We start from the raw sequence: 25,271 nt of genomic DNA, 5'->3' as shown, positions 1-25,271 counted from the left end.
ACACTTTGTCCATCTGTCTACAGGCTTTCATATTCCTTCATTAAAATATGTGTTATGCTGAGCTGGGATCCGCGAATGCACCAGTGTCTTCACCTCTTCATCAGACGTGAATCTTCGTCCTCGTAGGGCTTCTTTCGAAACCCAAGTCTGTTGTGGATTATTGCATAGGCAGAGCCATGGCTGATTTGTAAATGATTTGCTACATCATCTACTGTTATTTGTCTATTCAACAGAATCATTTCACATGCACGGTCAATGTCGTCATCAGTTGTGGACGGGCGTCCAGCTCCCTCTTCATGGTTGACACTTATGCGACCTTCCTTGAACTTTTCTATCCATTCATACATACTTCTTCACAACAAAACACTTTCTCCATACTGTGCACAAAGTCTTCAATAAATATCAGCACCAGGAAAACCCTCAGACCACAAAAAACAAATCACTGCATGTCGCTTTTCTTTTGTGCAAATCACAAGTGGGGCACCAATTGTTTCTCGCACCACAGTTACAAATGATCTGACGTAACACGTTCACACCTGCACGCCAGTGAGTGGGGAGACAGGGACTTCGTACAGAAAGAGCTGCCAACAGATGTTTTAATATAACCGGAGTGCGGATCATTTTTGACTCATCCTCGTAACTAGTACCGCTGCTTAAAGGTGTAAGTATACTGTGTCTTTGTCACAATTGGACTGAACTAATTTTTCCCTTCTTTTCTGGCAAAGATATTCTCTTGCTTTTCAGGTAGAGAGTACCAAAATGTGCCATTTTCATCAGGTCAACATCATCTAGCTAAGGTGACACTTGAATGTGTAGAGACACTTGAACATTTTCTTGCTAAAATATTGTACATGGGCACATTAATGCATCCAAGAAAAACTGACCCGTAATAAGAGGTCCACCCATTAAAAAAAGGCCATGGCATCTACAATGGAGCTAGACACACTGTCAGATGTCCATGAGAAGAAAAATCACTTGACCAGAGAGTGACCAAGTGTTCACGTCATAACTGTCGATGAATAAAACAGTGTGGCGATGGTCATCTCGGTGGACACGCTTTCATGGGCTGAAGTTATTGACCTCTTGTCTAATGGATGGCACACAATTCCTAACATACAAACCAATGGAACAGAAAATATCTCTATATGCAGATGATATGGTCTTATATATATCAGACCCAGAAAACACTGTGCCTGCAGTTTTAACAGCACTCACAGAATTTCAAAAGATATCTGGTCTTAGAATTAATCTGAATAAAAGTATACTCTTTCCAGTGAATTCACAAGCATATAATATTAGATTAGACACCCTACCTTTTACCATGGCAGATCAGTTTAAATACCTAGGGGTAAATATCACAAGTAAACATAAAGCTCTTTTTCAACAAAATTTTGCCGTCTGTATGGAAAAAATTAAGCAAGACTTGCATAGATGGTAAACCCTTCATCTCACTCTAACCGGAAGAATTAACGTTGTTAAGTTGAATATCCTTCCTAAACTTCTTTTTTTATTTCAAAACATTCCAATTTATATCAATAAATCGTTTTTTAAGCAATTAGATTCAACGATAACCTCATTCATTTGGAACTCAAAACACTCCCATATACAAAGAGCAACCCTACAAAGACCTCAGGCAGAAGGTGGCATGGCTTTACCTAATTTTCAGTTTTATTACTGGGCAGCAAACATACAAGCCATAAAAACCTGGACACAAATAAATGAACGTACACAGGCTTGGTCCACAATAGAAGTAAAATCCTGTAATACTTCTTTATACTCCCTGCTCTGCGCTCCAATAAATGCAAGTTATTGCAAATATACTAACAACCCAATTGTGTTTTACTCACTCAGAATATGGAACCAACTTAGAAAGCATTTTAAGATGGAAAATCTTTTATCCGCGGCACCTCTGCAAGAGAACCACCTTTTTCAACCCTCGCAAACATATCCAGTTTTTAATACCTGGAAAAGTTTTGGGATTAAAATGCTCAGAGATCTTTATATAGACAACATATTTTCATCTTTTGAACAATTACGTTCCAAATTCAACCTCCCAGCTACACATTTCTTTCACTATCTTCAAATTAGAAATTTTGTTAAACAGAAACTGCCCGATTTTCCTCACCTCGTACCCTCCACCATGCTGGAAAAAATACTGCTCAATTTCGAGGAATTAAACACCATTTCCGCATTATATAAAATCTTATTAGAGTCGCTACCTTTCAAAGACCCAAGAGGACATTGGGAAGAAGATCTCTTAATCAATATATCAGAAAAGGAGTGGAAGGTAGCAAAACAGAGAATTCACTCGAGCTCCATATGTGCAAAGCATAGAATTATTCAACTCAAAATGATATCTCGAGTTCATCTGTCTTGCTTAAAACTGTCCCAAATATTTCCAGGGCAGGATCCAACCTGCGAACGCTGCAACCAAGCTCCTGCCTCACTGGGTCACATGTTCTGGGCCTGCACCAAACTAACATCATTTTGGACCAAAATTTTTAATTGCCTTTCAGATAGCCTTGGTATCACAATCCCTCCTAACCCATTAACAGCTGTGTTTGGTGTTCTTCCAGATGGACTTGAAGTGGAGAAGGACAAGCAAACGGTGATTGCATTCACTACACTTGTGGCACGCAGACTTATTCTGTTAAATTGGAAGAATCCTAATTCTCCTCTTATAAGTCAGTGGGAAACCGATGTTTTATATTATTTGAAATTGGAAAAAATCAAATTCTCAGTTAGAGGATCTGTATAGAATTTTTTTAAAACCTGGCAGGATCTAATCAATATTATTTTAGAATAAGAGAAATAACTATTATCGCATTTAATTCCCTTCTCCATTCTTTATTTACCTACATATATTTCTTCCTTTCTTTTGTTTATTGTTGCCTTATTAAAAAGCCCTAAGCAATTCTCCTTTGGCTAAGCTCTCCTTCTCAGGGGTGGGGTTTGATTTGTCTTCAATTTTTTTTGTTGTAAATTGATCTATTTGTATGGAATGATTACAATAAAATTAATAAATAAAATTAAAAAAAAACAAAACAATGCACAACCAGACGTCTGGCACTCGGATGACTCTTTGCCTTCTCTCACCATCAGGCGTAAATGAGTCAGAAGTGATGCCCATGACAGTGTCAGCACATTCATTGTTTTAAGTAAAAAAAGGCAGTTTACAGACTTGAGCTGTGCTGACAGTTCACACTGTGAAATGTACAATTCAGAAATTTTGTGTTTACCAACTACATTCATCAGGAGACTAGAAAGAGGGTGAAACAAAGAGGCTCACCTTCTGTTAATCCAGGACCAATGGGAGGCAGCAAAGGGAGAAAATAAATCAGAAAAACCGTTGTAAAGACTGGGAAAGAAAGGTCAAAAGAAACAATGAGGTGCATTATTAATTAACATGCTAGTATTTCATTGTCAGAAAATTAGAATTTTATTTACAGTCAGCAATAATACATAAGAAAAAGTAAAAAAAAAAAAATGTTGACAAGGCAACCTGGACATGTCTAACAGGGAATGTCATTAAAAGTTCCAAAATTCTCCTACAAGAAAATTTCAAAAAAGTAAGTTTTTTCTCCAGGACAAGCCAGTTGTCATGTGGCCAGTGTTAGGTTAAAACCTTTTGTAGGAATTTGTAAAGTGCTTCTAACTATAACTTACATTTTAACTAAGATATTTGGTACCATTTGTGCCCAGCGCAGAACCAAGGGATTGGTGATATGATAATAATTACTGTAGTACTTTATATTTTATTCCCGTTAGATTATAGGTGTGTTAAAGAGTATACCATTTATCTGTATGCTGATTGGTGTAAACTAATGCTTCTCTTGACTGTGTTATGCAAATCAGCCCGGCTTTCTTATGATGATGTGACTTTGTTGAATTGTCCACTCCTGTCATACAGATTTGATCCGATGAAATAGCGAGGCTCCCTCAGGCTTGCTGTAATAATGGATGTCCAGCAGATGGAGCTATTTGTAAAGGTGATCTCGATTTTTCTTTATTTAAAATACTAATTTTCCTCACACTAGGAATGATATAGTCACATGACCCCGTTTATTATATTCTAGTATTTCCTTTCCTCTTTCCAGGGCCGTAACTCTAGGAAGTGCGAGTGATCCATTTACACCAGAGTTAATGGGATGGAGGGCTCACAATGACTGCATGGTTGCTGTTTCGAAATACTTTATTATTAACATGTTTGCTTACTTGACATTAAAATGAAAAGGCTGATGGTGTTATCATTCCCATAACTCCAAAACACTTAAAGGATAAGTTCAGCATTTTTCAAGTCAAAGTTTTTTCTTCACAAAGCTCTGAGGCTAGGGATCTGCACTGGCAATCGGAAGGTTGCCGGTTCGAATCCCGTAAATGCCATAAGAGACTCTGCTCTGTTGGGCCCTTGAGCAAGGCCCTTAACCTGCAACTGCTGAGCGCTTTGAGTAGTGAGAAAAACGCTATATAAATGCAAAGAATTATTAATTTTTATTAAAGAATTACAAACATGCTATGTATGCTTGCCATGCAAATTCTGCCATGTAAAACTGTGTTCTAAAGTTAACCAACTTCTATAAATTTAAAAAAATATCATGCCTGCCCTGACACTCTACATTGCAGTCTATGGGGGAAGGAGGAAAAGCTCAAAAACTAACTAAATACGACCATTTTTAAAGCCAAGACAGTTGTTAAGTATCAATCTGCTTTTTGTGACTACATACACATTGTAAAATAGTTTATACATATCATTTTTGAACAAAAAACACCACTATTATGAGATTCAGCCATTTTAAAAGAAGAAAAGCTCCTGCACACCTCTTTGCTGGAGGGTGGTTTCCTCCCCACAGACCAAATCACAGTAAACTTTTCATGCTATGTGGTTGGTTTTGTTTTGATTTACTTCCATGTTTAGGTGAGAATTTGCCCAAACTAATTGAATATGTATCCTAAACACAAGAAAAATAATACAAGAAAAATTGGATAAAATGATTATTTCCAGATCATTATGTTGCAACAAACATGCATCAGAAATATGACTGCTGTCTTGGCTTGAAAAAATGGATGCATTTGGTAAGTTTTTTAACTCTTCCTCCATGTCCCATAACCCTTCATTGTAAAGCGGCAGAGCAACCAAGATATTTTTTTTTATTTATAGGAAGAGCTTAACACAATTTTGTGTGACAAATGCATCAATACCATGTTTGTGAAGACATAATTTTGACGTGAAAAGTGCTGGATTTATACTATAATAATGACTGATTGACCTTTAATGTAGCTTATATGCCTGAAATATTTCATTGATGATCTCACTGGATTTAAATTAATTTCATATGAGTGGAACCTAATTTTTGCTTTGCACTAGAGCTCATGTAGTACTAGGGTGTTGTACCGTGTTAGCCATTATGAATGTAGAGAAAAGCCAAGCAAAATGACACCTTTTATTGGCTAACTAGAGCTCATCAAATTCTGGTTACACCACTAAGTGTAGCCACACTGCTGTGCGAAGAGGCACTCGAGTTTTGTTGACCAGTGGGGGCCGGGTGGTCTTGGGACCCCTGCAGATTTTGTTTTTTTCTCCAGCCCTCTAGAGTTTTTTTTTTTTGTTTGTTTTTTCTGTCTTCCCGGCCATCGGACCTCACCTTATTCTTTGTTATTTAGTATTGCGTCATTTTATTTTTATATTTATATTTTTTATAAACTTTTTTTCTTCATCTTGTAAAGCTACACCATTTGTATTAAAATGTGCTATATAAATAAATGTTGTTGTTGTTGACTTCCTTTTTTGAGCACTAAAAACAATATTTCCTCCTGAAATTTTGATTTAGAACCTATACCTAAATTCTTACTGTCATGCACCATTCAATGAATATGCTTCCTAGATAAGGACCTGGTTGTTATATTTATAATCATTTGTTCTTTAGTGGATATACTATAGGCCAGGGTCTCGTGAGAGGTTTTGCTTTAGTGAAATATTCACATCTGTAGTTAAAATTCAGCTACTTACATGTTTTGAAATGTTGGAACTTCTTGAGTCGACATTATACCTAAAAGAGAAGAACAAAACGAATTATTAAAAAAAAAAGTGCACAAGTATACAAATGATGTATAGTTCATTCAACAGTCTGGCCAACATCCATTAGGAAACCAAGTATCCTTTTTTCGAAGTATTGCATGTGATTGAAAGATTGAAGAATAAATAAATAAATTATATATATATATATATATATATATATATATATATATATATTATATATATATATATATATATATATATATATACTACGTGAAAAACAGTTTATTAAATAGGGAGATATATGAAGGTAGGTCCTCTGAGGTCTCTTTCTGATACCCCATCACTTCAGTCATTAGGTTATAAAACAAGTGATCTCAGCTGTAAACCTTTTAAAACAATATTGCTAAATCTGTTTTCAGAATCCAGTTAATCCATTACAAGGTCATGTGGAACATGAATCTAACCTGATAGCATCAGGTGATGGGAAGGAAGCTACCCCTAAACAGGATACCAATCCATCACAAGGCCCACTTGCTTGTAAAGAGCTTTCGTAAAGACACCAATTAACTTAACATTGCACATCACTGGTATGTAAGAGAAAACTCTTGTGAATGAAAATGGAACAGACGCACCGGAGCATTGGAATTGAAGACTCACTACTGGAGAACCTCAGGTTTATTTAGCGGAAGGCTGTAAAAATGCACCGGTGAATTGACCTTCTACTTATTGAAACATCATGGATATGCACAAGTACCAGTTGCATTCTCTTCCTGATAATGTTATCATTTGCTTTTCTTTAATTTTTTCAATTTAGTTTTTCATCTTTCGTAGTGAACACCCTTTGTTGATATGCATTGAGAAAAACAAAAAGTATTTTATATGGAGCTATTGATTTGGAAAAGGCTTATAATAGAGTGCCATGAGTTAGAGTAGGTCTGGTCTGCACTAGGGATCTTCTTCAAATCCTTCTCTCTTTAATCTGGTTATGAATATATTGATTCATGGGATACAAGATCAATCCCCCTAGTGCGTGATTTTAGCTGATGACATTGTGTTGTGTAGCACCAGAAAAGAAGAAGTGGAGAGGAAGTTGGAAGAACGGAGAAGGCTTTGGAAGATACAAGGTTGAAGATAAATAGGAAGAAGAATATATGAGGTTTAACGGGGATCAGGATTCAAAAGTTAACCTGCAGGTATAAATATTAAAATATTTCTCAGACATCACTACAATTTACATGAGGTAAATCTATATATATAATGCTAAGGATTGTATATGTCTGTTAGGTGATTACTCTTGAACCACTGAGGCTGGAAACCTAGTCTTAGTCTTAATTGAAAGCTTATGACGTGATATCCCCGGTGAAAAATGAATGTGGCTACTGTCACCCTCCACAAAGTTATTGGGGGTTGGCTTCTTTCATATGGTAAAGTGCATAGACATGACATGGCAGAAAGAAAAAGAAGAGCAGTGACACCTGCTAATCATGAGGCAAATTACGTAAGACAATTAATACTGAATCACTCCACAGTTTTTACTGAATCAGCCCACAATCTAGGAGTTATCTTTGATTCTAGCATGTCATTTAAAGCTCACATTACAAGGTTGTCTAAATCATATTTTTTCCATCTTGAAAATGTTGGGAAATGAAGGTGTTTTCTAAATAAGCGGGATTCCGTAAAATTAATTCATGCATTTATTTCTAGTAGGATTGACTGCTGTAATGCTGTGTTCACTGGATGTTCAAATAGTTCTTTATATAGCTTCCAGTTAATCCAAAAAGCTGCTGCAAGAATTATTACAAGAACAAGAAAATACAAACACATAACTCCAGTGCTTAAATCCTTACACTGGTTCCCAGTTAAGTTTAGGGCAAACTTCAAAATCCTCCTTTTAACATATAAAACCTTAAATGGACAAGGTCCTGCTTACCACACTTACAAACCAGAGCGCACATTAAGATTTCAAGATTCCGGTCTGCTTATGATTCCAAGGATTAATAAATTAACAGTGGGAGGTCGAGCTTTTAATTGCAGGGCCCCTAAACTGTGGAATGGTCTGCCTACTACTATAAGAGATGCCCCTTCGGTCTCAGCTTTCAAATCCTGGCTGAAGACTCACTACTTCAGTTTAGCATACCCTGACTAGAGCTGCTGATTAACTGTACAGACTGCATCTCTGTCGTTAGTCATTAGCACTAAAACATAAGTAACATGATAGTTAGAATTTGTTAAAAAACCATCTCCTATTCCGTTTCTCTTCCTGGTACTCAAATGTGGCACTTGGTGCCAGTGCCAACCTGCCACATTGTTTTGCCTGCCTAAGGTAAAGTCATGTCTGATGAAGGATCGCAGGAATAATCGGTTAGAGGGGTCCTTTCATTGGATTGGTTGGCTCAGCACTGACTCAGCTATGGAATGGCCAATAGAGCAGCTTGATGAACAAATCAGAATCCTATCATTTGATGCCATCTACTGCTGAATTCTGCTCTGTATTTGTAATATTTCTGTTGCACTATTATATTGTCCATCCATCCATCCATTTTCCAACCCGCTGAATCCAAATACAGGGTCACGGGAGTCTGCTGGAGCCAATCCCAGCCAACACAGGGCACAAGGCAGGAACCAATCCCGGGCAGGGTGCCAACCCACCACAGACTATTATATTGTATTGAGGATTACTTGTGTTCTGTTCTGTGTATTGTATTGTATTGACCCAATTTTTTGACACCCACTACACACCCAACCTACCTGAAAAGGGGTCTCTCTTTGAACTGCCTTTCCCAAGAATTTTTCCATTTTTTTCCCTACAAGGGTTTTTTTTTGGGAGTTTTTCCTTGACTACTCAGAGAGTCAAGGCAGGGGGGCTATCAAGAGGCAGGGCCTGTTAAAGCCCAATGCGGCACTACTTGTGTGATTTTGGGCTATACAAAAATAAACTGTATTGTGTTGTATTGTAATTACATGGTAGGAAGAAGAAGAATGACAACTACAGCATCTGCTACACATCAGGCAATATGCAGCACAGCAACATGCTGGTTCTTGGAAACTATTGGGGCTGGAACCTTGATCTTGGGAGGGCTAGTGGTCCATGTTTTTCTGAGTAAAATATAAAAATAAGATTTTTAGGTCAAGTATTTCTTTAATACATTGAAAATAGTGCCAAGAATCGAATCAATAATAAAATCTATTCTGTTTGTTGTCATTAACATACGTCTATAAAGAAGAAATCCCATGTACATAAGTATTCACAGCCTTTGCTCAATACTTTGTCGATGCACCTTTGGCAGCAATTACAGCCTCAAGTCTTGTTGAATATGATGCCACAAGCTTGGCACACCTATCCTTGGCCAGTTTCGCCCATTCCTCTTTGCAGCACCTCTCACGCTCCATCAGGTTGGATGGGAAGCGTCAGTGCACAGCCATTTTAAGATCTCTCCAGAGATGTTCAATCGGATTCAAGTCTGGGCTCTGGCTGGGCCACTCAAGGACATTCACAGAGTTGTCCTGAAGCCACTCCTTTGATATCTTGGCTGTGTGCTTAGGGTCGTTGTCCTGCTGAAAGATGAACCGTCGCCCCAGTCTGAGGTCAAGAGTGCTCCGGAGCAGGTTTTCATCCAGGATGTCTCTGTACATTGCTGCAGTCATCTTTCCCTTTATCCTGACTAGTCTCCCAGTCCCTGCCGCTGAAAAACATCCCCACAGCATGATGCTGCCACCACCATGCTTCACTGTAGGGATGGTATTGGCCAGGTGATGAGCGGTGCCTGGTTTCCTCCAAACGTCACGCCTGGCATTCACACCAAAGAGTTCAATCTTTGTCTCATCAGACCAGAGAATTTTTTTTCTCATGGTCTGAGAGTCCTTCAGGTGCCTTTTGGCAAACTCTAGGTGGGCTGCCATGTGCCTTTCACTAAGGAGTGGCTTCCGTCTAGCCACTCTACCATACAGGCCTGATTGGTGGATTGCTGCAGAGATGGTTGTCCTTCTGGAAGGTTCTCCTCTCTCCACAGAGGACCTCTGGTGCTCTGACAGAGTGACCATCGGGTTCTTGGTCACCTCCCTGACTAAGGCCCTTCTCCCCCGATCGCTCAGTTTAGATGGCCAGCCAGCTCGAGGAAGAGTCCTGGGGCCTCATGTATAAACAGTGCGTATGCACAGAAATGTTGCACAAGAACGTTTCCACGTTCAAATCGCGATGTATAAAACCTACACTTGGCATAAAGGTACGCACTTTTCCACGGTACCTCATACCCTGTCGTACGCAAGTTCTCCGCTCGGTTTTGCAGACTGGTGGCACCCATCGTCAAAGTTGGGCTACTGTTCCTGTGTGGTTGTCCTTTCTTAGATCCACATCCACGACGGCGGCTTTATCAAATACACTTAAATTAACCGCATATCGTTCATAAATTTAATGCATCTGATTGTAATTAACCTGTAACAATATAATGGTCCACAGAATGGTCAAACTATTCTAAATACCATAACTGCTTTAGCGTTGTTACTCTCACTGCACCATCTTCTTCTTCTGTCAGCTGCTCCTGTTAGAGGTTGCCACAGCGGATCATCTTTTTCCATATTACTCTCAGTACACCACTCAGAGTATTTATATCACTGAATCTGAGTGTGAATCACAGATCTACAGCGATTGGAAAGAGAATTATCGGTATACAGCATCAAGCACTTGCTGCCTCAGCCATTCTCTATTTGAACTGCTCTCATAAGACCAACACTTCACAGCCTTTCCTGTTCCGACCTCGCGGTTCACAAACAGTTTCATCCCAAGAACTATACACGCACTCAATCAGTCCATCAAGTGCTCCTTGTAGAACTGTTTGTACTTGCAAGTTACCGTGAGGTAATTGTACTTATGATACAGTTATAATATTGCACAATCTGAGCCACTTTATAAATCGCGTATTTACATATGATGACAATATCATTTTTAAGATGAAATGCAACAAAATATGTCGATTATATTATACAGATAAAACTTTAACTTTAACTACACGGTGCCGCAGTGCTAGTGAGCTTGAGCTTCGTTCATGGTTTGTTCCTGCCACGCGCTGCTTTCATGCTGTGGCTGGCGCGACACTGGAAGGATAGATGGATAGAATAATTAAACATTACGAAGATATTTCAATGTTCCTTAAAAGTTTTGAAGAATCGGCGTTCTAAGCTTACAGATGGCTTAACGTCTATTACAGAGCTGATTGTGTGGCGATTGGGTATTTGGAGAAAGAAAAGTAAGGACAGGAATTGGAAGGTTTGAGGATTTGGATGTGTTGCTATGACAACACATCCAGCAAGAGTTTCGAAAAACTGACAGATTCAGGTTCAGGCCAAATCATCAACAATTACATGCGGCTAAACGAGTAATCCATGTACGAAAAATCCCCCCCTGGACTTGTAGATTTTCTCCAGCTCTGAGAGCGAAGAAAACGAACGGATGCCTGTGCTGACTGTGCAGTATCGCCCCCTACAGCTTCAAAAAAGTAATTTCACTAAAATGATACCATCTTGCCAAATTCTGCATAAAGGCCAAAAAAGGCTTTTTCACAGAAACAGCACTCAAGGTCACCAGCAGACCACCAAGAACTGTTAAGGTGGACCTTTGCCCAACCTTCCTGGCCCGAGGTTTGTGCACTCTAAAATGGAGAAGAAGCAGTCAAGTCTGGTGATTAACAATTGTTTTAAGAAAAACAATGAACTATTATGGGAAAACCATTGAAAATTGGAGATTTACAGGTTCCCGAAATAAAAGCACAGATTATTGAATTAGTGTAGATTTTTAATTTTCACAGCTGTACATTCTTTGGTAAAACTATTCTTGTCTTTCTGCACTACAATTGTTCTCCCCAAAGATTTTTTTTTCTTTTCAAAAACAGTTTTTTCCATTATCAGAAACACAAGAAAAATCCTTTTAGTTACACATGTCTGTTTCCCTAAGGCATCGCGAACAAAACCCACAAGTTGCAAATGAGTTGATCAAACAAGGCTGTCTCTTAGCCTCCTGACAAATCCTGAGAGATTCACAAGTGCCATGTTTTCTTACAAACATAATGAAAAGGATTCCTAAACTCACATCAGAGCAGATGTGCTTCAGAAAACAAGAGATTAAGATTGTCAATGAGCGAGTTATTATTTCAACTGACATGCAGACAAATCGATACAAATCATTTCCTAAATTCCTCTCTTCATGGAATGCTGCAATAAATTAAACAAGAATGAAAAAATGGTTAAAGGTCTTGTAACTTTAGCAAAGAGCAGTTGAGTGAAATGGAAAGATATTCTAATGTATCTGGTTGATGGAATACTGAAATTCAAACGTGTGCGATCCTTTGATGAACAAGAATTTTATTCCTTATGTTGGGTGCCTTAATGCCTCATTTTGCTAAATCTTGAAATTGACTACCAGCACTATAATGGAATTCTTGCTGTGTATTAATGAAGTTTAATCTGTGTGGTTATAAGGGTGAACCATTCTGCTATCATCATTCCTTTTGATTGTTTTTTTTTTTTTAATAATATTAATAAAATGAAATGACTCTTTACTAGCCGAGGCAGACAAACAAATTTGCCTCTGTAGTACACCGATGGTGTTAGATGTTTGCCTTAAATATTGCATGAAGCAGCTGTTTTATTAAATCAATTTCTCATAAATGACACTTCCTACAGTCACCTCTGAATTTGCTTTGGCTTTTTTTTGATTCTTCACTCAATTTGTGTTCCTTTTTCAAATTGTTGTCTTGCCTGTCAGATACGCGTCCTCCTTATATTTTACTTTACACCCTGGGTGTTTGGTTAGAAGTAGTAACTTTATCACAGTATGACCCCAATGTAGGGTTTACTGCTTTTCCAGCATACATACAGCAGTTAGTCAGCTCCGGTTATATCAGTAGGTACTTCCAGTGACAATATGATACCCAAGAATTTTCTACCAATACTTGTTTACAGGCTTTCTTATGACAAGCATGACCGCAGGCTGAATGGAGCATGGCACGCTCATTCATCACGTCCCCGCTGGAGGCTAAGGCCTCCTCATTCTTTTAAAAATGGCAACACACTTCGACTCTAAGACAGGAGCCGAGTGCTAGGTCAACTTCCTCACCTTGGGCCTCATTTATAAAGCTTGCGTACGCACATGAAAAGGCTTGAAATGTGCATGTGCAACTTCCCACACAAATGTCAGGATTTATAAAGGAAAACTTGACACGAAAGCTTGCGTATAATTACGGCAACTCAGACTCATGTGTATGCAACATTTTAGACAAACTAGGAAATGATGACGTTCTTGATCTGTAGAAGGTTTAATTAATATATAATAATCTTTTACAATCTATTACAAGAATATATATATATATATATATAGTAGGAGGAGAACAGACGATCTGGATAGGAAGGAACACAGTTTCTTACCTGGACGGGAGGTCAAAACGAAAACACTTAATAACTTTATGCCAAGTTGGACTAATATGTGGCTTGGACCAGTGGAAGACGGGAGCTGGAACCAGATCCATCCACATACGGCAGTTGGCAGTGGTCCTCGTGTGGCAACCCAGTTGGGACACTCACAGGGGTGCTTGGGAGTTGGAGTCCGCAAGTATAACCCTGTCGGGGTCTCTCCCTACTTTCTATACGGCCCAGAAGTGTTCCCAGGGAGACGCGGTATGGCATCAGAAGCATTTCCGGCCTAAAAAGTAGACCACTGCCTCACATGTAGAAATCAGAGGCAAGGGGAAAAACTCAAAGGAGTAGTAAAAGGAGAGAAGAGAAATAGAGGAGAGACAGAGAGACATGTTTGATTAATTGTGGTTGGTCATTAGTGCTTATTTGGTGACTTATTCAGAATAAATTATTTTAACTCGAGAGTGTGTAGTGTACTATTGTGTCTGAGATTGGGGCTCAGGGGTGTCCCCATGTGGTCACTAAATATATATATATATATATATATATATATATATATATATACAGTCGACCCTTGATATACGACCAGCCTGACATGCGAACAACTTGGTTTATGACCAAAATTTTTGTTTTGAATTACGACCAACGTCTTGCGTTACGACCCGAATGTGGTCACATGTATCCGCTTGTGCGATTGTAAACAAACAGCCGAGAGCGTTTGTAAGTGTCAGTCAGAGCCCAGATACATGTGTTTGTGGACGTAATTTTAGTCAGTGCAGTGATTTATATAATTTATTTCGATAATTGCTAAAGAAGGAAGAGAAGGTAACGAAGGTAAAGAAAGCGATCACAATCGAAACGAAGAAGGAAATTGTGTGGAAATATGAGAGTGGCATTCGGGTGACTGATCTCGCTAATATATACAGTATGTCGAAATCCATCATCTCGACAAATTTACAAAGAAAAGATTTGTATAAGGAGGCTCCTTCCAAACAATAACCACCTTCCATTTCATTCTTCTCCTCCTTCCTTCCTGAAAGCCAAAGATGTCAACTTAAATGGTGAGTACAGTATGAAATTGTTGTTTCTGGTAGGCTAGGCACTTTTTATAACTTTTTGGTTAGTACATTAGAAAAAGTATTGGTGTTTTTGGTAAATTATGCACATTATACAACCCTTTTTTATTAAAAAAAGTTAAGTAAGTGTTGCTGTGGGAGGTTCAGAACACATTAAGGGCATTTCCATTATTTCTTACCGGAAAAATAGTCTTGACTTACAACCAACTTGAGTTACAACCAGCCCTCGCGAATGAATTGAGTTCGTAAGTCAAGGGTCCACTGTATATATAGTGCTGCTGCCTCGCAGTAAGGAGACCTGGGTTCGCTGCCTGGGTCCTCCCTGCATGGACTTTGCATGTCCTCCCCATGTCTGCATGGGTTTCCTCCCACAGTCCAAGGACATGCAGGTTAGGTGCATTGGTGATCCTAAAATTGTCCCTAGTGTGTGACTGGTGTGTGGGTGTGTGTGTGTGTGTGTGTGTGCCCTGCAGTGGGCTGGCGCCCTGCCCGGGTTTGTTCCTGCATTGCGCCCTGTGCTGGCTGGGATTGGCTCCAGCAGACCCCCATGACCCTGTGTTAGGATATAGCGGGTTGGAAAATGACTGACTGACTGATATACTATATATACTAGCTGTGTAAGCCTGTACTGTAAAAAGCCCGGGCTCCTAGAAACTACTGAAATCATCAGAATAAAAATTGAAATGCAGAGTTGGCGGTTTTGTTTTGTGGACGTGCGCGCCCACCTTGTCTATCAGCGGCTAAGCGAGTTTCTCTCTTGTTTGACTTTTCCTCGGCAGTTTCACTTTGGCAACGGAGTTGCTTTCTTTCAGCTTCATGCTGTGCCCTCGTACTTCTTTCTTCTTCCGACTCGTTAACTTGGGGCCACCTTGCCAGCTCTTTGAGCTTCATGCTGTACCCTCGCACTTCTGGGCCAGACAGACACACACACACACTTCCACACGTAGACATTTATATATGTATAAGATATATACACAATCAGACAGACACCGGCTGCTCTTAAAACACACACGTTTTTTCATTAACCAAGTCCCGCAAGACACAAGTCACGCACACACACAGTGCTTCCAGCACCAAACACCCTTCCACGGGCCTTTAACCGTCTTTGGGCCGCCTCTCTTCTGTTCGCTGGAGCGTTGTCCTACTCCAGCACCTGATTCTCGCTCCCCGACTGTAGGAAGGCGGCCCCTTTTATATTCACCCGGATGTGCTCCAGGTGCTTGTTGATGACCTTCCGGCGGCACTTACTGGTGTGGCGGAAGTGCCACACGAGCACCCGGAAGCACTCCGGGCGTCCCTGGAAGTTCCTACCTCCACCTGCCCAGGTGTGGCAGAACTGCAGATCTCCTGGGTTCCACACTGCTCGGGGAGGCCCTTGGCAGCAGCCACCGGCCCCAATGGGTCCCCTCCTTGTCCAGGGCGGTTGCCCCCTTGAGGCCCGGGGGACGTACAAACTGCCTCCTGGTCCTTCCTGGCGTCCCGGCTGTGTTTGACCCCCAGCCTCCTGCCACAATATGTATATACACACTATATATATATGCTGAGAGGGCATGGTGGATATTTTCCAATTGACTGACCAACATCAAGTGTTACCTGGTAGGTAACCACCCAAATAATCAGACTGTATGATATATATTGTAATAAGGCGCTATATTACACCCGACCCGGCACAGACTGACGCAGAGACATGTGTAAAATCCAACAGACTTTTTATTTTTCTCTTCAGCCGTGGGGCACGCCTTCCCCGTGTCCCACAGGCCCAACACAGTCCCAAACAAAGCACTTAGCCAACACACAAACATTTTTCTCTCCACCTTGGCACCACCACTCCTCCCAGGCAACCTTGTCCTCTTCCTTCCAATTCTGGCTCCTGAGTGGTGGATGCTGGCCCTTTTTATAGCCCACCCGGAAGTTCTCCAGGTGCTTGATCACCTGTGGCTAATTGCACTTCTGGGCGGGGCTGTAGAGGTGTCCATAAAGGCTCCGGGATTCATGCAGCCCCCCCTGGGGGCCACCCCAGATCCCCACAGGCTTGTGGAGAACTCCATCTCTCTTGGAGCCCTGCGGGAAACTGAGGCACCAACGTCATCCAGGGAGGCTGCCACCAAGCGTCCCGGGGGAGGTACTGAGGAGCCCATAGCTGCTCGCCCGGAACATATGCAGCAGGGCCATCCCGGCTGGGCATGGGACCTGTATTATATATATATATCAAGTTATAACAGAAGGGGCGGCACGGTGTTGCAGTGGTAGCGTTGCTACCTCGCAGTTAGGAGACCTGGGTTCGCTTCCCGGGTCCTCCCTGCGTGGAGTTTGCATGTTCTCCCCGTGTCTGCGTGGGTTTCCTCCGGGCGCTCCGGTTTCCTCCCACAGTCCAAAGACATGCAGGTTAGGTGGATTGGCGATTCTAAATTGGCCCTAGTGTGTGCTTGGTGTGTGTGTGTGTGTTTGTGTGTGTCCTGCGGTGGGTTGGCACCCTGTCCAGGACTGGTTCCTGCCTTGTGCCCTGTGTTGGCTGGGATTGGCTCCAGCAGACCCCCCGTGACCCTGTGTTCGGATTCAGCGGGTTGGAAAATGGATGGATGGAAGTTATAACAGAATGAATTATTAAACACAAGGGAAAGGATTGAATGTACAGTAACTCAATAATAAACTAAATGTAACTTAAAGCTGAAAGCTAAGCATCTGAAAATTAAACTAATTGATGCCTAAAAAGAAGAAGAGGGATATAAATAGATATCAAAGCCCTTCCGTCTAGAAACTGTCAAAGTCAAAAATATCATTAAAATAATGGCAATATAAGGCTTTGCCGTTTTATGTGACTTCATGTACATAATCTCGATGAGTCGGAGGTGGTCAGCAGTGCTCTCACCTAATCTGACTTACCCAGTAAGTCACTCCAACTAGTCGGCGACTTTTACAAAATCAAGCGCAGATTGAAGCACAATTAACAGAAGCTGACACAATACATCACAGTCCTTCGGTGCATTTTAGCAGGTTTCACTCCATTTACTCAAAGAAATCTCATTATGGCACATTTTTCAACATTGGTGCAGTCCAGCATAGGAGTGTCCATGTTCATTTGACCTTGGCTTCAACTAGACTAATGTCAGAGCACCGCACTGTGGCTGTTTTAACAACCCATAAGGCATCACAAATTGTTGTATTGCGTCAGCTTCTATCAATTGTGGTCACCATATAATTTTCAAATTGTCTTTACTTTTTGATTTACCCTCGTATGATACACTTGTTAAAGTGGAAAAAAAGAACTGGCAGCATTACCTATTGCTTTGTCTGATCAAAACAATTGCAGATATTCCTGGGACCCCTTGGAGGTCTGTAAGTGTGTTGTCATACAGAAATTATTTCAGAGGGTAAAGGGAAGGAGTTCGCCCTTGGAAGTCCGATAATGTGCTGATATACAAAAACTATAACAAAGAGATTTATTTTTCTAAATAGATAGATAGATAGATAGATAGATAGATAGATAGATAGATAGATAGATAGATAGATAGATAGATAGATAGATAGATAGATAGATAGATAGATACTATTAATCCCAAGGGGAAATCCATCCATCCATCCATTTTCCAACCCGCTGAATCCGAACACAGGGTCACGGGGGTCTGCTGGAGCCAATCCCAGCCAACACAGGGCACAAGGCAGGAACCAATCCCGGGCAGGGTGCCAACCCACCACAGGACACACACAAACACACCAAGCACGCACTAGGGCCAATTTAGAATCGCCAATCCACCTAACCTGCATGTCTTTGGACTGTGGGAGGAAACCGGAGCGCCCGGAGGAAACCCACGCAGACACGGGGAGAACATGCAAACTCCATGCAGGGTGGACCCAGGAAGCGAACCCAGGTCTCCTAACTGCGAGGCAGCAGCGCTACCACTGCGCCACCAATTCACAATAAATATAAAATGGTTGTGAAACAAAGTACTTGTATCTAATAGTATGCATACAATAAGTAGTGGTATTCATAAGTGAAGAACGGGGGACTGCTAGTGGAGAGTATCGGGGTGTACCGGCCCACTTTAAAAACTGTCATGATGCCCTCCCTATTCCTTCATAAGAATTGGAAATTTGCTTTAGCAAAGCTGGATAAGAATTTGCTTCTGACTCTGACGCCCTTGGGTTCACAACCAGCCATCCTATATAAGGCTTTGAAATAGAGAAGGGGAGACCCTGAGTGATCGCTCAACTGTGACACTTTCAAAATGAGGTGCCGATTTAAAGGTGAAGTCAACAGTGCTTTCTTTTATCGACTTGAATTTCCACACACATTCCGCCATTCTTCCCTCCTTCATCCAAAAATAGAGCTGCCAGTCTCTTTAAGGGTACTCTGCTTTAATAGGCTGCAATCCCTGGCGTGTTTCTGATCATTTTTGAGACAAGCGAGACTCAAAAGCCCCTCATGCTTTATTAGAACAGGTACCTCAGTGTTATTTATTTCCATCTGACTGGAAAGCAAATCAGTCTGAATAGTCGCATGGCCTTCCAAAGAAAATCACATTTAATAGGTGCTGTTGAAGATGAAAAGACACCATCAAGAAAAAAATAGACAAACCATAGCACAAACTTCACAAGAAACGGGCGATTGGAATTGTCACCTTATAAAAACTAGCAATTCCCAGTCAACAGTCAACTCACATTGGAAAAGGGACAGAGGACAGAAGATCAGTCCAGTATCCGTAAATTACATTTTTCCAATTTCATGTACAAATAAGAAAACCCATCAACCATACATAAGGGTAGCTGCCTGTTAGGGTTCTTAAAGTGTTTCTGAATGGTTCCTGCTTGCTGTTTAATTAAGTTTTGTTTCCCGCATCACATCTTTGATGTCCCACCTTATCTATGCAAACCCTCCAGTCTGGGACCTGCCACTCTTTCTGATCCCTCAGGTTTGCCTGGAATCTTCAGCTTTCCTCTCTACTCTTTCTATTTAGAGCTTCGGCTCCTGAGCTCATTCTGACCCTAATAACCTTTGAGTGCCAACACACCACTGGCAAGAGGCAATTGGAATTAGCAGACCCTCAATGTTGAGATACTTCAATCGTTATTAACACCTCTAGTTACTTTTACTGACAACACTTACAGTAATTGGGGGGCAATGTGGTGCAGTCGTAGTGCTGCTGCCTCACAGCATGAAGAACAGGGTTTGCATCCCTGTGTGGAGTTTACATGTTGTTCCCCTGGGTGCTCCTGTTGTCTCCCAAAGACACAGAGGTTTGGGGAACAGCGACTCTGAATTTGCCCTAGTGTGTGTGAGTGTGTTCGCCCTGGACTGTCCAGGGCTGGTTCCTGCCATCTGGGATAGGCTCTGGCACCCCCATGACCCTGGTCTGGATTAAGCGGGTTAGAAAATGATATGACATGCCTTACTGTATTTTCAAAGAGATCATTATCTCCAAAACCAAACTGAAACAACAACAAAAGAAGAAAAGGAACAGAAAAGCAGAAAATCTATATATGTAAAAGTCAATGTATGTACTGTATGTATGTATGTATGTATGTATGTATGTATGTATGTATGTATGTATGTATGTATGTATGTTCCAGCATCACTTCAGCGATTTTCATGAAACTTGGTACACATGTTTCTCATTGGGTCAATTAAAAATAATGTAGGGTGAAATCAGCCCTAACCCACCCCCTTCTGGGTAGGGTGGGGGGTGATCTTGCGGTCTTGTATGCATGTGATCATCCAGATGACACTCGGAACGACCACCAGAGGGCGAACTGGAGATGACTGCCTGCATTCTTTATGTTTGAGCTTCACCACCGCACCCCTGTTGCTTTTGAAATTAAATAGAATTCATCAACTGGACGATAACATACATACAAGACCACAAGACAAGCGCATTAGTGAGTCTTCATTGTTTGTTAACTTATTTTTATTTTTAAAGTTGTGTTTTACTTTTAATTGTATTTTTCTCAAACTATAAAAAAAACCACTTTATTTTCCTCCCAGGCAATGCTACATACATATATCTACATATATATATATGGGCGGCACGGTGGCGCAGTGGGTAGCGCTGCTGCCTCGCAGTTGGGAGACCTGGGGACCCGGGTTCGCTTCCCGGGTCCTCCCTGCGTGGAGTTTGCATGTTCTCCCAGTGTCAGCGTGGGTTTCCTCCCACAGTCCAAAGACATGCTGGTTAGGTGGATTGGCGATTCTAAATTGGCCCTAGTGTGTGCTTGGTGTGTGGGTGGGTGTGTTTGTGTGTGTCCTGCGGTGGGTTGGCACCCTGCCCAGGATTGGTTCCTGCCTTGTGCCCTGTGTTGGCTGGGATTGGCTCCAGCAGACCCCCGTGACCCTGTGTTCGGATTCAGCGGGTTGGAAAATGGATGGATGGATGGATATATAAAAGTCAATGTGTATGTATGTTCCAGCATCACTTCCAAACAGCTGGAGCGATTTTCATGAAACTTGGTACACATGTTTCTCATTGGTGGACTAAAAATACTGTAGGGTGAAATCAGCCCTATCCCACCCCCTTCTGGGTAGGGTGGGGGGTGATCTTGCAGTCTTGTATGCATGTGATCATTCAGTTGACACTCGGAACGACCACCAGAGGGTGAACTGGAGGTGACTGCCAGCATTCTTTATGTTTGAGCTCCACCACCGCACCCCTGTTGCTTTTGAATTTAAATAGAGTTCATCAACTGGATGATACCATACATACAAGACCGCAAGACAAGCGCATTAGTGAGACTTCATTGTTTGTTAATTTTTTTTTATTTTTAAAGTTGTATTTTGTTTTAATTATATGTTTCTCAAACAATTAAAAAAAACACTTTATTTTCCTCCCGGGCAATGCTGGGTATTTCAGCTAGTAGTACATAAGAATGAATGTATAGATTTTAATTTATTTTTTAAAAATGTAGTCTTTACTGGAAATCTGAATTGTTTTATATGGTACATATTCACTAGAAGAGCAAGAATGGAAATTTTTCAATTTAAAATTAAATCTGCAACAAAATAAAGAGTGCAGAAAGTGAGTACTTTCTGAATTCCCTGTATATAAAATGATGACCACCTGAGTGAATAATTGGTAATTAAGAGCACATTGTAAGCAAAGATTTGAAATATGGTACAAAAATATTACTTTGACATGACTAGCAGTGGTAAATGTGCTGCTGCTCCACAGCTTCAGGGTCCGAGGTCCAACCCCAGCAGGGCCACAGTCTGTGTGGAGTCTGCATGTTCTCCCTGTGTTTCAATGACTTTGTTGGTCATCTTTGCAAATCCCAAAGGCGTGTGTTCGGTTGACTGCCAACTCTAAATTGGTCCCAAATGAGTCAGTAGGGACTTTCCTGCCACAGAAAGTTCGTTTTCAGGTACCAATGAGTTCCTGTATGATGTCGGCCCCAGGTCACTTATGTTGTGTTCCTACCACACAACAGGAACTGTAACCTTGATGAAAAATATTTCACTTGCAAAGAAGAGTGAAGGGATGAGAAGTGAGGTGAGTTTGAAAATTTACGAGGGTCCCCATTCCCACATGGCTTTGACATTCTTTGGACTTCATGTGGGTCTCCCTCCATAGTTATTGCTTCAGTGCTGTGTATGCCGTAGTGCTATGAAGAGTGAGGCAATGTGAAATGTGACATAATCGAGAGTTCACGTGATACCCCCCTAACCCTACTGTTATGAACCAATTGCAACTTCATGGGGGAGATTATTTCTTCGATGAAGTGCATTGTGCAGCGCTCCAGGGAGGTGGCTACGAAGAGTGATGCGGTGCAAAGTACTGTACTCCATCTTTACTGAGAACTCTAAAGTGCCGTTCTCCGTCTTTACCAATAATTCTTGTCACGCATTGGAGGCAGTCAATGGACTTGAGTAAATGTGCTGTTACGCCAGATCAAGGGTTGGCAGTGCGCACTAACACCTTTCTTCCTTCCTCTGCAGATCGTCAGAAGGAAAACCAACTAAACTTCACTTCCGGTTTCCTCTGCAGACTCGACATCCAACCCCACACCTGACGTCACTTCCGGGTGCAGCCCAGCCGACACGCCTGTTCCTGCCTCTCCCCTCCTTCTCTTTTGTTTCCAGTTGAGTGCTGGACTCAGTCTATGAAGACAACTCTGGCTTTTTGTATTGTTGCCTCAAGTTCCTTATTTTCTCAAGTATACAAGGTGGATCCCCAAACCTTCTCACCATTCTTCTTGTCTTGTTACACTCTCCAAAGTCCACTCTACTACAGATTTATAAGAAGGTGCCAGTGCTTGTGGTCAACCAATCAGCACAATTCATTGCCTGTGCCCCACCCACAACAGTCCCTGCTTGAACAAAAAGTACGTGTCCTGGAGTAGGAGCTAAAAAAGTACCAGGAACTACAAGTGGCCCTAGTTCCTGCAGTGGGAATAATACAACAGTTTCGAAAAAGTCTGTGGTTCCTGATAAAAGGTCCTGCAGTGGGAAAGCTCCTAATATCAATGTGTGGGTAAGGGTGCCCCCTACTTAATACAGCACAGTGCTGCTTGAAAAGCAAGGGGCATATTGGGAGTGGGCAGCAGTCCATCACAGAGTGCATACACCTACACACACACGAGATCAACTGAGGGACCCCATTTTGGCTAACAAGTCTTAGGAAGGTAAGGGGGAAATGACCTACACTGGTATGTTTAGAGTTTAAAAATTAGACTGTGCGGTGGACACCCGGAACCCATGCCCGGCCAGGATGTCCCTTTGGCACTGAATCCGGGGGAGCAGCCATGGGAGGCTTATTTCTTCCCCCCAGAACAGTTGGTGGCAGCCCCCTGTGTTGTACCGGGGCCACAATTCTGGAACACCAGAGCTCATCCCTATTGGGCTCCGTGGCCACCACCAGGGGGAGCTGCACGACTTCCTGAGCCCATGTGGGCTGTAACCCGGAAGTGCAGCCTGAATTATGTTAATTATCACCTGAAGCACTTCCGGGTGGGCTATAAGAGGAGCCTGCAGCCACTACTCGAGTCGGGAGGAGGAGGACAAAGCTGGAAGAAGAGTGTGTGTTGGTGTTTTTCTTTCGTGTGTTTTGGGGACTGTATTGGGCCTGTGGGACACGGGGAAGACGTGCCCCACGGCTGAAGAAAATAAAATCTTTTTGTTCCTTTGTACGTGCCTCCATTGTCAGCGTGTGTCGGGTCGACACCAACAGAGCGATCTGCCACAACTGTTAATAAAATAAAATTGAGACTGGCAGCAGAATAATCCAATATGTAATATTGCATTTCAGGTGTTAATAAACTGCAGACTTCCTAATCCAAATGTTTAGTAGTTATATCAGATGAAGGAGTCACAAGCGTGGCACATTGAAGAAACTCTTCTGGCTTTTCATGGACCACTGTACTCTCAATATTATTAGGGTCAGACTCTACACAATCTGTATTTATGCCAGAATGTAATTCATGCCGTTTATTTATTCAACTCCATTTCTTTTTTTTTTCATATGAAAGCAGATGGAAATAAAAACAACCTCACTTTTAGCAGAGTCGAATGCGGTGTTACTTCTAAGCCTTCTGCCTTGAGACACTCATTTCAATACACAGGGCCTCTGAATAAAACCTCGCACAGTGGGAAAAAAAAAAAAAAAAAGATGCCGTCATGCTTTAGAGCACAAAAGGACTTTCTAATAAAAGTTTTAAGGGACCGAGGGGCAGAAATGTTATTAAACCGGGAGGACATTTTATGTGAAGTCTTGAAAAGAAAACCTTGGAAATCCAGCAGCCATTGTGCTGCATGGCGAAACGGCAGAAATATCTTGGGAGAAAAAACGAAAACCTGCCACACCGGTCATTTTACATTTTTTTAACCTGCTGATGGGATTTAAACTTAATGCACATATCGACAGAAAGAAAAAATTCAATTATTACAACGTAAAGGCCAATAACGCATCTTTACAGAAAGGCAGCACAGTGGGTGGCCCACTCACTCTCTGTTGGCAACATGAATGCAAATCTTGGGCCCTCCTGGTTTCTCCAATTTCTTTATTTCTTGTGAGCTGAATGTGTTTGCCATGAAGGACGATGAAGATTTTATTTGAAATGAAGTCGTGAGGTCATAAGAGCAGGACAATTTCTAAACCCAACATTAGTTTTAACCACTCGATAAAGCTCAATATGCAAAAGAAGAACTGAAGGTCACAAAAGCAAATAAAAATCGGCCTTACTGCTGTACTTCTGGCTTAGCAGTCCCAGTTATGCGGATGTATTGCTGTTGGTATAAAAGACCCCCAGTAGTGTTTCTTGACACACTTCTGCTGAATAACTTGTGGGCTGAAAGTCCTCAGTGTTCATGTGTCAGAGAGGGGATGTGCAGCATTGTTCATGATGGCACTCAGTTTTGTCTTCATTCTCTCCTCTCTATGCATCCCATAGCTGTGCCTGCCCTTTTAATTAGCTTGTTAATTCAGTGGGCCTCCCTTGAAGTAATTATTAGATAGATAGATAGATAGATAGATAGATAGATAGATAGATAGATAGATAGATAGATAGATAGATAGATAGATAGATAGATAGATAGATAGATAGAGTGGTGTGAAAAACTATTTGCCCCCTTCCTGATTTCTTATTCTTTTGCATGTTTGTCACACAAAATGTTTCTGATCATCAAACACATTTAACCATTAGTCAAATATAACACAAGTAAACACAAAATGCAGTTTGTAAATGGTGGTTTTTATTATTTAGGGAGAAAAAAAAATCCAAACCTACATGGCCCTGTGTGAAAAAGTAATTGCCCCCTGAACCTAATAACTGGTTGGGCCACCCTTAGCAGC

The 25,271-nt window shown here is 41.4% G+C and overlaps 1 protein-coding gene across 1 annotated transcript in view; it reads right to left on the bottom strand.

Moving 5' to 3' along the window:
• The window catches only part of cpne9 (copine family member IX), a 737,722-nt gene that overhangs the window by 500,246 nt on the left and 212,205 nt on the right, over positions 1-25,271 (bottom strand). The window contains exons 5-6 of the mRNA XM_028824197.2: positions 6,008-6,047; positions 3,290-3,292 (exon numbers count right to left, since the gene is read on the bottom strand). Coding sequence (XP_028680030.1) covers positions 3,290-3,292; positions 6,008-6,047 — 43 coding nt within the window. The remainder of the gene's footprint in view (positions 1-3,289; positions 3,293-6,007; positions 6,048-25,271) is intronic.

Source organism: Erpetoichthys calabaricus, chromosome 18 (genome assembly GCF_900747795.2).
Source record: "Erpetoichthys calabaricus chromosome 18, fErpCal1.3, whole genome shotgun sequence".
Taxonomy (NCBI): Eukaryota; Metazoa; Chordata; class Cladistia; order Polypteriformes; family Polypteridae; genus Erpetoichthys; species Erpetoichthys calabaricus.
The sequence above is the reverse complement of the archived record's forward strand: the minus strand, read 5'-3'. Positions and strand labels throughout refer to the sequence as shown.